A 13,709-nucleotide genomic window follows, 5' to 3' on the forward strand; every position below is an offset into this window, starting at 1 on the left:
CGAGGGAGAGGTTTAGCAGCTCTCGCGGTACTGGAAACTTGCGGAAGAGAGGATATCTGGAGCGAAAGAATCTGCGTGATTGAAGAGAAATGGCGGGATGATGCAGTAATTGCGCAATATTGAACGAAAGTTCCGCGATTAGTAATGAAACGAGCCTCGGGGCATCCCAGGGACCAGAGCCTTGACATTTTCTTCGTTTCTTTCTGCGCGTCGAACGTTCGCGGACCTTTTCTCCGCGCGACAGAAGAAAAAGATCGCCATTCGTCGTCTCATCCTCTTTTACGGTCGATGACCACAACCGAGGGAAATCGATTTCAATTCGATTGCGCACTATTTCTATATTTCCACTTACCAACCAGTACTGTACTACTAATTGCAGAGAATTCGATGGATGCAGGAATTTCCTGCGATAGTTTTTTGCGTTATCGTCTAGGAAGGAGCTACAGATTGATCCACGTTCTGGAATCAGTAATAGTTACATTACGCGTTTGAAATTCTTGTAGAAGAACTTCACGAGAATGTAAATCTGCCTTGGGACGTAGTGGGGATTCTATTTTATCGGTCCAGCGACGTTTCCAACGAGGATCGTCGCATAAAATCCATCTCTTATCCCCAATTACTAAGTGCTTTAGGGAAGATTTGTTTTTTATTGCGTAGGGGGAAAGATATGTTCGAGGGGATTCCATTATGTTACGTGGAATGGAACCAATACTCTGATAACAAACAACGATTATAAATGACTGGAAAATTTTTGTCAATGAAGTGAAAACCCCACTTAAACGCCTAATGCATTTATTGTGTTCGTTCGAATCATTGAAATTCTTTTAGAAAATAAGATTGTTAAATCTATTTTGAGGGTTTTATTTTGTGTCTAAATCCATTATCGATTTTAATCGAGGAAAAACGAAGAATACTTTCGAACGTTATAAAATTGACGACCAAACCGGGGAAGTAATGGCAATTTGTTTCCGGTCGAAATTGCAAGCTATAAAGCTTTTCCTCTGATTCGTTCCTCAAAATTGCTTTGGAACAGTCCTTTGTGTCATGTCCCGTCGATTCGATAACGTCAAATTGAATTTCGTTTACGACTAATTGTTATTAGTATCGCTATCCGCATCTTAACGATCGAGTTACAGAATTTACGTTCGCATAAAATCAAATTCCACAACGAAATCGATACTGTTGCGAGCGTATTATAATTATGAATTCGTTTGTTTGAAAACCACGTTCTTCAAATTGACGTTTGGAATAATCCCTGATCAAGCGTTCGACTTCGAATAAAAGGCTCGGAGGTTAGTTTCTGAATAATCACTTTTATTTTTGATCCTTATCAATATTAAACAACGTAGTTACGTAAGGGTATATATATTACATGGAAAATTCTGTCCTTCTGGTGCGCATATATCTTTCCAACACGCGATTTTCCCGAGAGAAGAAAACGAAACATAAAATGTACACCGATCACTTGCATTCTCTCTTGCATTCGATCCCTTTTACTCTGTTTCACGCTCATTTCCTTCACTCTTCTTCTTCACCCCTCGACACTCGACTAATTTCTTTCATTCAAGATTCCCGAATCGAAGAAACTAAAATAAATCCGTCTGAACGTGGAATCTAAATCTGAACAAATTTTAAATTACAAAGAAACCTAAATAGAAAACATAGAAACCGAATGGAAGGTACGATTAAAATATGTTACTGTTCGATCGAATAAACGTTAGGATAATAAATCTTTATGCAGAGATTCAAATAAAATTTGTCCAATCTAAACCAAAAAATCTGTTCAAATTTCGCGACGCTTCGTCGCTTCTCTAAAAAGTTTCTTCGATCGAAATCTTGGCCGAAGAGTCCACGAATCGCTAGGAAGATTTAAGAACGTTACATTCGACGAGTTTTCTTCTTTTCAGCGCCATTCAGATTTCTCTAGTCGATGTCTTTGCGACGGAAATTCGATCGGAGTCTGGAAGAATAAATACAGCGATTCGAAAAGAAGAACTATTTCTACGCTTCCCGGAAGTTTCTAAGTAACACGAACTCGAAAAGAAAGCTATATATTTCCACGCATAGTCATCGATTTCAAGAAAATTTCCCGACGATACTCCTAGTTTTAATTTACCGTCGCACTGGCAAACGAAACGCACACACACGTACACGATAACATCGAATCGGTGGAACGAAACGGAGCTACAACAATTTTATACATCGATTACACTTCATCAAACGCAATTGGGGCGGGAAACATCGTCTAATTTTTACAGTTAAAAGTGTCGAAGGGTTAAGATCATGTCACATCACGCCCGTTACGGTCTACCGAGTAAGAGTATCCTCCGCTTCCGTCGGAAGTACGACAATCAGAAGCTGTAGGACGACTCGCCGTCGCGATCCCTTTGATCTCGAGTCGATTCGAAATCGATCGGTCTCGAAGAAGGGACCCCAATGGTGTTGTTCGTCGCTTCGAGGAAGAAACAGGTCGTAAAACGAGATGAAACGTTTCTTCCTCGCGTGAAGGTAGCCATCGTGACGCACAATTGCTCGGGGCAAACGAGAAAAAGATGTCGGACGTCCTCAGGCGAGCGATACGATCCCTTTCCTCGCGTCCTCTCGCTCGCCACTCTCGTTGGAAGATTATCGTCGCTGTAATTTGCGCCCACGAACCCCCGTGATCATCAAACAGTTTCGGGAGCAAGTTACAGCGACATTGAAGTACGTGTATTTTGGTACATGACGCTGGATGAACCGAGAAAAATGGGACGATAGGATTTTGTTTTTTTTTTATTGATGCCATGATCGCCAGTTTTTTTTAGGAGACCGGCGTGTAAGATATGTTTGTCGACAATAAAATCGTAAAATAGTCGTCGTTTTGGAGGTGTACTTGCTGTTTCTTAATGAAAGTTGTGTTACCCTAGAGTTTCGGTTGTTCTTTGGATAAAATTGCAGCTCCTTCTGCTGAAGAAAGCGATTCGTTTTGATCGCAAGAATCGAAGGACGATGAGAGATGAAGCGAAGAGGCAATAGAGGATTCCAGGATTAGAGGAATGAAACGATAAGTTTCTAACGTCCGAGGTCGTGGATCTAGCACGCGTAGACCAAGGGTCGAGAATAGTGAAAAGATAAGTTAGCACCATTAGTGGTCGAGGAAATAGTGCGAAAATATATAGGTTCGGTAGAACGGCGAGTATCAAGGAAGATAACGAGTGAAGCATCCACTCTACAGATAGTTTCCTCTTCTCTAGTAACTTTCTTTCAGCGTGTTTGTGTTTGTGAGAAAGGTGTTCGAGGTTCATCCTGCAGCCACGCATTGCAATAGGCCATTTCCTCCTATCTAAGAATTTGAAATACTAACTAAAAAAGCAAAAAGCAAAGTGCCGCGTCGAGATTCCGCTTTTCGGTCGCCATTTAATTCGATATGTTACCTCGAAAGAGGCTTCACAGACTTCTTTGCCAAGAAACAACGGAAAATCCTTAAGAGCCTATCACTATTCCCGCGAGAAGACCAATTCGTGAATAAATTCTTTGAATATCGTTAAATAATTCCTCAAGGGATTCTCGGAGTCCTAGGGAACTGATAAATTATCCCTAGAATGTCCCTACAAGTAGAAGAAGGTACGTATGTATCGAAAATTCGTGATTGATTAGTTTCTTGGCTCAAAAAAGTCTAGAGGTTTTCTCTAGATCGTTTGGGCATTGAACTGAATCTACAGGCACTGTTCTTTCACAGAATGGTCTAAAAACTGATCGTTAGACGTTAAAATTTGAAAAGGTATCGCTGAAATTTTCGATATGTTAGCCATTGCTTCAGCGATACTTTAGGTGTTTCTGTATCTTCCTGATAAAGAATTCTCCATTCTTTTTATCTTCATCCTAGCGACACGAATTATCCAAATAATTTTTAAATTAATTGTCGATAATAACAACGAAATTTCTTCATTTTGCGGAACTCTATGCGCGACGACGTTACAGGAGTTGGGATTAAAAACCGAAAACCCTAAGACAGCAGCCTCGATCATAGATCGATCGACCTCCGGTCGGGCTTGACAGATCGTCCCGCATAAAAAGTATCTCGTCATACATATGTATAATACATACATGTATATAATATATATAATATATGTATATATATATATATTAGAAAATTTTAACAGACGCGTTAATACTTAAAGATAAATATATAGATCAATCTCGAGCATTCTCTCGTTACATTCTCGCTACAGTCTCACGGATGCCATCCCTGCAAAAGGTGCAGACTGATATGTGAAATAGATCACCGATCGATATGTAGATTCGAGAATAGAATAAACGGAGAGACGTAAAGTGCACGGGCTGCCCCCGTAAGCTGTCGTATCTGTCACCATTTACCAATTCTTTCGTCTGTTTCCTTCCTCCATTCTTTCCATTTAATTTATAATGTTTCCTTCATTCTCACCGACCATTTCCTGTTCACTTTTTCTTTCGAAACAGTCGCGCCTTCGATAGCAAGGGATAGTAAAACGACGATATAACATCGATATGTGAATGATTAGAGGAAAATAGGGAAGATTCTGTTCGTTGGGTTTCTAATTTGTTTAGAGTCCGAAGGAATCGACGAAACAAGCATCTATAGGTCAGCGATTCGTAGCAAGTATATATCGATTACGAATGTAGCGAACAAATAATTTGGATTTAGTAACGGAATTATGAATAATATTGAAAATCAATTCGATAACTTTGTACTCGTTACTTACGCAAAAGACAAATCAATTATTTAGTATAAATCATACAAATTACTTCAAAGAAAGGTTTGCGTTCAATTTTACCCAATGTAAATGAAAGATGCCTATTCGACGGATCGAAGATTCGTAAAATTGACTAGAATGAGGAAAACCAGTTCCCCGTGCGCCATATTGTTCAAGAACAATGCAGAGGAGTATGGACAATAAATTTCAAAATAATAGTAGTACAAAGGGGGCAGGTTTGGAATGTGAAGGATCCGTGTAAGGACAGAGTTGAGATTTCTGCAGTCATCTCTTGCTGGTACCGCCCTTACAGCGCGCGAAACAATGGAAAACGAGACATTTCTAATCGCGTTCAAGCAGGGGCCGCAAAAACCCCTAAGCGATTCTAAGAAAGAACCGATGAAACGACCAATGGGGAGAAACGATCTTAATTTTCGTAATCGTTAATCGAGGTAAGACGCACGCAAGTATACAGCTAAGCTTAGGTTTAGGATTACAATACGTTAACGCTAAGCTTCCTTCTTACGGGAAAGACTAGATTTAGGCAAGATCAATATAATTTTTTTTGTTTCAAGTATCTTTTTTTGTTGTTTTTGGATGATTTTCTATTCTTCGTTTCCTAACGACACGCGCGTCCTCGCACTCCTCGACTCAGGAACGAATTATTTTCTGTTGTCGCCTCTCTCATTCTTACTTTCTCTCAATCTCTCTCTCTCTCACCCTCTCATACTCGTTCATTCTCTCTCTCTCTCTCTCTCTCTCTCTCTCTCGACTAGCGGTACGTTTAAACTTATATCTTAGCAGTTAAAATGCTCTTTTGGAAAACACAAGTTTCGCCTTATGCTAGGAATGATAATGATCTCGTCGCTCATCGTCCCCCCTTTAGCGTCTTCCTTTACGTCATCCGCCGTTCTGTACTTCCGTCACCGACAGCTCTGCCTCGTCAACGACGATTACTCCCGTGTTTTTTCTTTATACAACTAGGATAATAAATATTGCCGCGGAAAATTATTAGCTACATTCGTCCCGAAAAAACAGTAGTCAACAAGTTCACCCCCGGTCAGGAGACCCGCGGCCACGCCATTATTATTATTTTTTTTTCTTTTTTTTGTTATTCTTTAGCTGTTCAGGAGGGGTGCAGGTTCAAGCGATCTTCGATCAAGGAGCGTCGATCGGGCGACGATCGATCGGGGTCGATTGGAAATTGACGTTCTTCGTCGCGGAGAAGCGAGATCGGTCAGGGAAGCTCGGAATTTCGAAGCAGCGCCGCCCGATCGATCGTCGATCTCTGGCTCGATCTTCTACGGATACGGGATCGTTCTCGAGTCCCTAAGAAACGCAGAGCGCCTTACGAGGAATCTCTTCGAGACTTCTCCGTCCTACGTTTTCTAAAAGAAAGTAAATCCCTTTGGAAATAGTGCCAGGTTGGTCACTCTAGCCGAAGAAACGTCTAAATGAAACGAAAACTCTGGAAGAGTGACGTCTTTCGAGATTCCATCGTCAGTTTCGAATGGTTCGGGTGAAATTTATTCGCGAATAACGAATACGTATTTCAGATCTATTCGCAAGCTAACTTTTTGTCTGCTCTTCACTAGCCTGAATATCGATTTAATGAATCTATCAGTGTGTTTGTTAGTGAAATTATTAGGGTGGTCCATAAGTTCGTTTTCATTTTATGTGGAGTGATTATAACGTTTGCTTATTGTACATCCTTTAGGAGCTTCTGTTTTCTCTTTTTTGAAGATTAACAAAAATCAAATATCAGCAGCAGAGACTGCTTGGAATATTCACGAAGAATGTTGCTGACAGAGCAGCAGATAAATTCTTACGATTCTCCGTGGGTAATTTTGCCTATAAATGACGAGTTGCATGGAAGCTTTGCTTTGCAACGACTGACGGACAATCAACCTATGAATTAGTCCAAGTACATTGCTCCGCCATTTAATAACAGTTGAAAAACTGAAGAATATATACACGAATATATGGACCGGTTTGCAAATGGATCCAAAATCTTCGTTATTCGTGGATAAAATTTTGAAAACCAAAGAAAAATTCTCTTTGGAACTATGAGTCTCTTTGATCTGAAGGATCGAGCAATCCATAAACGGTAGGAGACGCCGGATACCGTCGCCGATGAAATAAAAATCGTTGAAGGGGTCGTTCGAAGGAGCAACGCAGGTGCTTCGATCGCGATCCAGAGGCCAGGGCCCACCGCGAGCTCCGTAAGGGTCGTTTATTCGCCGGTGAACATTCGATGCCTGTCAGGCTTGCGTAATAATTTATCTTATATCTTCAAATATATATATTTGTGTCGGTTTTGTTCGACGCTCAGTCGTCCCAGGTGGGGAAGTTCCCCTGGTCGACGAAGAGGGGCTGCCCGGCGGTCGTGGTGGTCGCCCTTTGGCTCGGTGTCCCGCCGAAATTCGTGCTGCCGAAAACCGGCTGACCGAACGCGTCCAGCTGCTGGCCCTCATAGATGCTGCGATCGGTCGTCGAGTACGACGACGGATGCTGCGTCTGTTGCTGCTTATGCGTGTCCGTCACCGTCAGCTCGATATTTCCGGCCGTCACTGTCTCTTCCTGGTTCTCCGACGCGCTCGCCTCCTCGAGGCTGCTGTGCTTGATACCGTAGTAGAAGTACATGATGAAGCCTGCAACCAAAGCACTCTGGTTCAGGGATCTGGCCAGGGACCCTAACTGGGTTACATTCCTTGCTGTTTTAACCTCTTAGGCACGGCTGTTTCTCTGTACGGCAGAGTGTTGAAAATAAGCATTGCATACATGTATTTTTAATGAAAATTTGTATCCATTGGGGCAGTCCCCTCCCTTGCAAAGGTCAGTACTACCTGAGGAGGACACTCGTTTGTTTCTCAAGCTCAGTTAGCAGAAAACCGTCGAGCTAAGAACAACATTTTCGTTTTGTAAAACTACATTACTGAAACGTGTGACAGACAATGCTGTACGCGAGTACATTGGAATGAAGTTTTTTATGTTAAATTGTCAAACAGTACCGAATAACTGTCGCTATATTAACCCTTTGCACTCCTATGTCGAGTGTGATTCGACGTAAATTTTTATCTCAGGAGCTCCTTTGTCAAGTACCACTCGACATGTTTTCAAGTCCAAACCAAAGAGATATCGTACACTTCAGAATTACATAACACAACAACAGTGTAAATAAAACAGATATTTTAACAGGTAAATTTCAAATAAAACACTTAAAGGCGTTGGAAGCTGCTGGTAACAAAATTGAAATATAATTCGGAGTGCAAAGGGTTAAGAACAAATGGTATGTTTATTTAAATGGAAAGCAACAATTCATACCTGACACTGGCGTATCGAAATCAAAGACTGTATATTCTGTCTGTTTATTGTTAATACTGTTATAAAACGTTGTGAAGGCAAAAAGAGTGTGAAACGAAACATATGAAAACAGTAAGCGATTGAGCCACTATAGTGGCGCATCGTGCTTAAGAGGTTAAGGGAGGAAACCACTGTGACAAATTCAAAGAATCGAAATTTTCTTTTTTTGTCTTTTTTCAATACTTGGGGGTTTTAAGAATGAGCCCCTAGAATATTAAAGTAAAATTCGCAAAACTGACAAAATTACAAAGGATATGGTAGATGTAGAAGATGTAGACTTTACTTCGGGACATTCGTTTGAAATTCTTTTATTATTAATGAGAAGTGTTTTGATCGAAATAACTATGTGAATCAAGAGTCTAGTGCGATAAGTGTTATATGGGATAAGTTACTCTCAAAAAATTCTTGAAAATTGCTTTTATTTCAGCCGTCACAGTGGTTTTCCCCCTTTAAATACGAAAGAATAAGAAGAGGGCTGCAAAGGCCAAAGGGTAGGCACTAATTAGCTGGGATTCCTTTTACCAAGTATCATCCACACGGTGAATCTGACGAGGGTCAGAATGCTCAGCTTGAAGATGAGGTATATGTTCACGGTGACAGCAATCGCAGGGACGAATGGCAGTCCTGGAGTCATGAACATCATGCTGTTCCTGCAAGAGTTTCAAGTTCGAGGATACGTTCGCAAACTTAGAGAATAAAAATCGTCGACGCACCTGTTTTGCGGCTTTCTGCTAATGGCGAGTAGCACTCCGATTATGGCGAAGAGGAAGAGGAACATTAATAACGTGGTGAACGTACCCATGTTCCCTGAAACATCGCATTTGCTTAACGCTAAACCTACTACAATCGGTCAAATGACCGTTTTTTACATTTCGTTTAGAATTTCTAACGTACAATGTTATTTTAGCGCCATTTAACTTTACGTCTCTTCTTATAGTATACGTACAATTTTTCAATATTCACTTCTATTTTTATTGTTTGTTTTCTATAAAAAATATGTTGTCTGTCTTGCCTATCACGACCGGTCATTTGACCTCTTGAACAATTTACATTTTTTTATAAAAAAAAGCGGATAAAATTTAGTATCAAATTCTTCTTAGCTTCCGATGTAAATAGGAAATATACAGGGTGCCCAACCACCCCTGGGAAAACATTTAATGGGAGATTTTAGAGATCACTGTCAAGAAAAAAATTCGAGTAGGTGGACAAATTTGTCAACAATATTAAAAAATTTCAAAATGGAAAATTATGGAAAATTACTGGAAAAATTATTTTTAGTTGCAGGATATCTTACGAATAAACATCAAAACACAACTTTCAATACATATAAAATTCGAAAGACTGGTCATTTGACCGATCTTGGTAGGGATGGGTATACATGAAGTATCGATAGGTTTAATGTTAATATATCGTAACTATAGTCAGCAGTATTTGAATACTTTATGTTACTTGTGTGTCCATTTTAATTATAAATATGTTAAAACAAAGTTAAACAGTGCAGTAGCTTACCCATGCCGCAAACGATAATCAGATCAAAGATCAGGATCAGCAGGTAAAGTATCCCGACTAGCTTCATAACGTAGCGTCCCGACGCTTCCGTCGCGGGGCCTCGATCCACCCAAGGGAAAATAGCAGGACAAAGGTACTGTGCTGCCTGTAATACACGTCATTATGCAATTGACTTTCATACAATTCTACGCGCGAGAAAAATTTTGTAACGAATATACACCCACGAGAACTTGCTACATCAACGTTTGAACAAAATTGACGTGTTTAAAAAAGAACAAATCAGAGGAAAATCCATGCAAACGACGCCGTGATTTCGTAATAACCCAGTCGCCCAGCATGTGTAGAATCTGGAACACCGTTTCCCGCGGCACGGAGTTAATTTACACAAAAATTAGGTCGCAATTAGGGGATTATAGTCCCGGCAAATTATGTTACCCGTGAGCTTTTTTTTTTTAAAAAAAAGAGACGACTAATGAAAAATTGTTTACAGTTTCGAAACAGGAGCTCTCCCTGTATTTATACTTAAATTAATAAAATTGCATTTATTTATATATTTACAATATTTCCAGACATTCTTACCAAAATTCTAGTATTTCGGTATGGCTAGGTGGAGAATTTTTTTTTTAATTTTTTTTACTCTGTGCTTACCTGAAGACGGCGTTGAAGGTAATTCAATGGCGGTCCAATTATCGGCGTGGTTCCCGGATACTGATGCGCACTTCCGCAACTGGATGCAGCCGCAGCTGCGTGCACACTGCCGTAGAATTTATTCTCGGTTCTATCGCTAACCAGATACTGGTCGTCCTTACCCAATCCCACTTCGTCCTCCTCAGCCCCGTAGGTGTCGTCCGAGTCTGGCGAAGAGCTGTTGCATCTTCTCACTCGTCTCACCTGGAACCGGGCGCATAATCAGCGAGAAATTAACAATTAATCAGCAACTACGATTGTCTCGGAATCTACGAGCACACAAACTGATAGAACATGTATTTGAGGGGGTCTTCTACTGTAAACCGCCAAAAAATTCAATTGCTTATTTGCATTTTCTTAAAGGATATAGTCTTAGAAATATGTGTGCAAAAGCATATCACCTAACTCCTAAAATTAACCAAGGTATACGTATTGCTCTGATCCTTCTGTTTAAATGTTGTCTTTTCTGAATTGGCTTCCTTGATATCTCAAGATCTACTCGACCGATTTCGTTCAAATTTGGTGTGTACCTTCAGAACATATGTCACTATAGCTTGTACTACAATGAAGTCAAAATCATTACTCTTTCTATTTTTTCTTTTTTTTTTAGCCTGCTGAAGTTAAAAACAAGAGAAAAATCGATATTTCAAATTCAAATTGCTGCCAATTTTTAATTATCAATTTTTTTCTGTCCTTTTAGTACCTATAGTATCCTAATTAAGAATCTTTTTTATTTTTTTAACTTAGACAAACAGAAGGGTTGAAATCATGGAAGCCATTAGAACACTTTTACGAGGCTCTGTACTGCCACTAATTTTGACTATTTCTCATTGTAAAAATTTGTAACGCTGATGCAAGAAGTTGCATAGTTTCTGTATAAAAAAATACGAAAGAGAAACAACGAGGTTCGCGGAATGAGATCCAACCAAATGGAACAGGAGTTGCAAAAAGTAGTTTTCTATTCTCTTGAAAGAATTTTCTCAGATTTCTTTGGCCCCCGATCGCCAGTGAACGTCTTTGTGAAAATCACCATGATACGTTGGCCATTGTTCGCCGCAGCGAGTTCCGATTGCGACGCCTGAACAGTGTTCAAAGCGGTGGTCAGCTGATCCGGTCGAAGCTCCTTCCCGTAAGTCACCTGGCCGTTTCCCTGAGTTTCTTTTGTCGGGGTTCGACAAGGAGTCTTCAAGCTCTGTGGCAGAAGCTCCACCAGGTTCGTGGTGTGCGGCTGGTAGCGTAGAATCAGCACGCAGGTGGACACCAGAGTGTAGGCCAGCAGGGTACCTAGAATTGGGCGCAATTAGCTCGAGAACACCTAGCTACTGTAATTCAGAAGATATTTAAACAAAAAATCATCGAATCCAAACAATGAGAACGCGTCGAAAGAAGCTCACCGATGGACATCATTTCCACCAAGACTTCCAGCTGGATCAGTAGGGCGGCTACGGCTGCACACAGACCGGAAGTCAGCGTCGCCAGGGCTGGAGTGCCTGTTGCTGGCCATACTTGGCTCAGACGCCTGAACAACCAAATGAATTATCCAATTAGCAACTGTTATATTTCATTTGAACACTAGAACTATCAAAGTGGTCGAAATGACCCATTGGTAATTTCTAATAAAAGTTGTAAAAAATTTACTGCAGTTTTCTAAAAGATAATGAATAAACATTTATTTCCATTGCACTATATATTTCTTCAAGTATCTATTGTTTTAATTTCTTTGGTACAAATAAATACACCATAATTGTTAGTAGTTTTATTGTTAAGATATTTTCGTGTGTGAAAATAATTTTCTTTCATTCAGAAAAAAGATATAAAATGTGTACATTGTCGGAGAAGAACATCGTTACCGAAATATAAGGCCGTCCTGAGCCATGGCGTAGACTATCCTAGGCATGGGGAACATGCTGCCGAACATGGAGACTGTCAATCCAGCCAGTGCACCAACCGCGACGATGTACTTGCATTTGTAGGCTCCGACCTGGCCGAACATCTCCACCAGAGCGGAATCCTGATCGACTTCATTGTACGGAACTGAAAAGAATCGATCTCTATTTTCTCGAGGACTTCGTTTTCATAAATTCTATCTGCACAGGAAACGGGGAATTTGCACGTTTCAACTTAATGTGATTAAAGTAGTTAATACAAGCTTGATGACGCAAAGATGAAGACCTCCACGATAGTCTCCAAGTGTAAGAAAGCGTTTATTTTTACTCGTTCCAAGTGATCGTGTGCTCGATAGGAGCACCTTGGCGTTATTTAGAAACATAATGGACCGTACAATGTCTGTGACGAGGGTAAGATGATCACTATGACGTCGAAAGGGTGACCAGGGACGCGTGAAGGAAGGTCAAGGACGGCCAAGGGCCTTTGAGACGTCAGACAACACAATTCAAGCGAAATAATCAATCGAAACGGTACCTATTAACCGCCGCTAATTAATTACACGTCGTCGACCGTTCGCAGTGTGAAACGCTGGCGGATAATCGCCGCTATACGACTTACTATGGCTTTGTTTCCGACTAATTTCGAAATTATCTTGCAAACTCGAAACATCTCCCGCAACGTCGTTAGCGTTGTTCCAAAATTTAAGCATGTTCGGTTTAATAAATGCTGCAACCGGGACTATTTAGCGAATTCTGTGCAGTTAATTCGGTTACAGTCCCATCGAGACTGTTGGATCGTTAAATTTGGAATCATGGCGGAAATCACGGATTTCCCGATATACACGTTCGATTCTCCTCGGATTCGAAAGAGAAATTCACGCCAATCTCTCAACGGCTTGTACTTGTTGAAACTTTCACACTTTCGAGTTAGTTCCGCTCCGGTTTCGACGTGAAATCTCGACATTTGCGAATCCTTTATCCGAAACAGCTGTCGAGAATTGCCTCGAGGAAAGAATCGACGTCGTAATTCTTCAAATTCTCAGTCGAGAAATAGCTCCTACGGGAGCCATAAGTTCTTCTATTTGAGATTTTACGGATAGCTTTTGGTTGCTTGCAAGGAGTTTAAGTCGAGCCAGTTGAGAATCGTGCTCGAGTTTGTTTACGTTGGAACGCCACTCACCAATCAGCGTCAACACCATACTGCTGGTGACGTAAGCGATGAGAATTATGATCAACGACGAGACTATCGCGAGGGGGATGCTCCTCTTGGGGTTGGTCGCCTCCTCGCCGGTGGTTGCTATTATGTCGAAGCCGATGAACGCGTAAAAACACGTCGCCGCACCGGTGAACACCTGGAACACACGGTATTTCATCGATTAGAATTTCCTTCCCCCCGTAGAACCGTGGCCTTGAACTGGGTGGCCATTTAACCATCGTGCTCGATACTGGGACAGAAAATAAATTTAATCAACAAATATTCTTCCTCGCGGTTTATTTAAAACCTCGACCTGCTGATTGAATTATCGCCCGTGGACAAATACGCTCTATTATC

At 40.9% G+C, this 13,709-nt stretch overlaps 1 protein-coding gene across 1 annotated transcript in view; it reads right to left on the reverse strand.

Annotated features, from left to right (window-relative positions):
- Positions 1–4,200: 4,200 nt before the first annotated feature.
- The window catches only part of LOC122402386 (cationic amino acid transporter 2), a 63,987-nt gene continuing 54,478 nt past the window's right edge, over positions 4,201–13,709 (reverse strand). Inside the window, exons 6-14 of the mRNA XM_043405119.1 lie at positions 13,338–13,509; positions 12,122–12,305; positions 11,666–11,790; positions 11,302–11,555; positions 10,233–10,475; positions 9,585–9,729; positions 8,789–8,882; positions 8,598–8,725; positions 4,201–7,363 (exon numbers count right to left, since the gene is read on the reverse strand). Of these exons, the coding sequence (XP_043261054.1) occupies positions 7,041–7,363; positions 8,598–8,725; positions 8,789–8,882; positions 9,585–9,729; positions 10,233–10,475; positions 11,302–11,555; positions 11,666–11,790; positions 12,122–12,305; positions 13,338–13,509 (1,668 nt within the window). The 3' untranslated portion in view covers positions 4,201–7,040. The remainder of the gene's footprint in view (positions 7,364–8,597; positions 8,726–8,788; positions 8,883–9,584; positions 9,730–10,232; positions 10,476–11,301; positions 11,556–11,665; positions 11,791–12,121; positions 12,306–13,337; positions 13,510–13,709) is intronic.

The sequence above is a fragment of the Colletes gigas genome, unplaced genomic scaffold (genome assembly GCF_013123115.1).
Source record: "Colletes gigas isolate AHSC1104 unplaced genomic scaffold, ASM1312311v1 Colletes_gigas_Sc00035, whole genome shotgun sequence".
Classification (NCBI taxonomy): domain Eukaryota; kingdom Metazoa; phylum Arthropoda; class Insecta; order Hymenoptera; family Colletidae; genus Colletes; species Colletes gigas.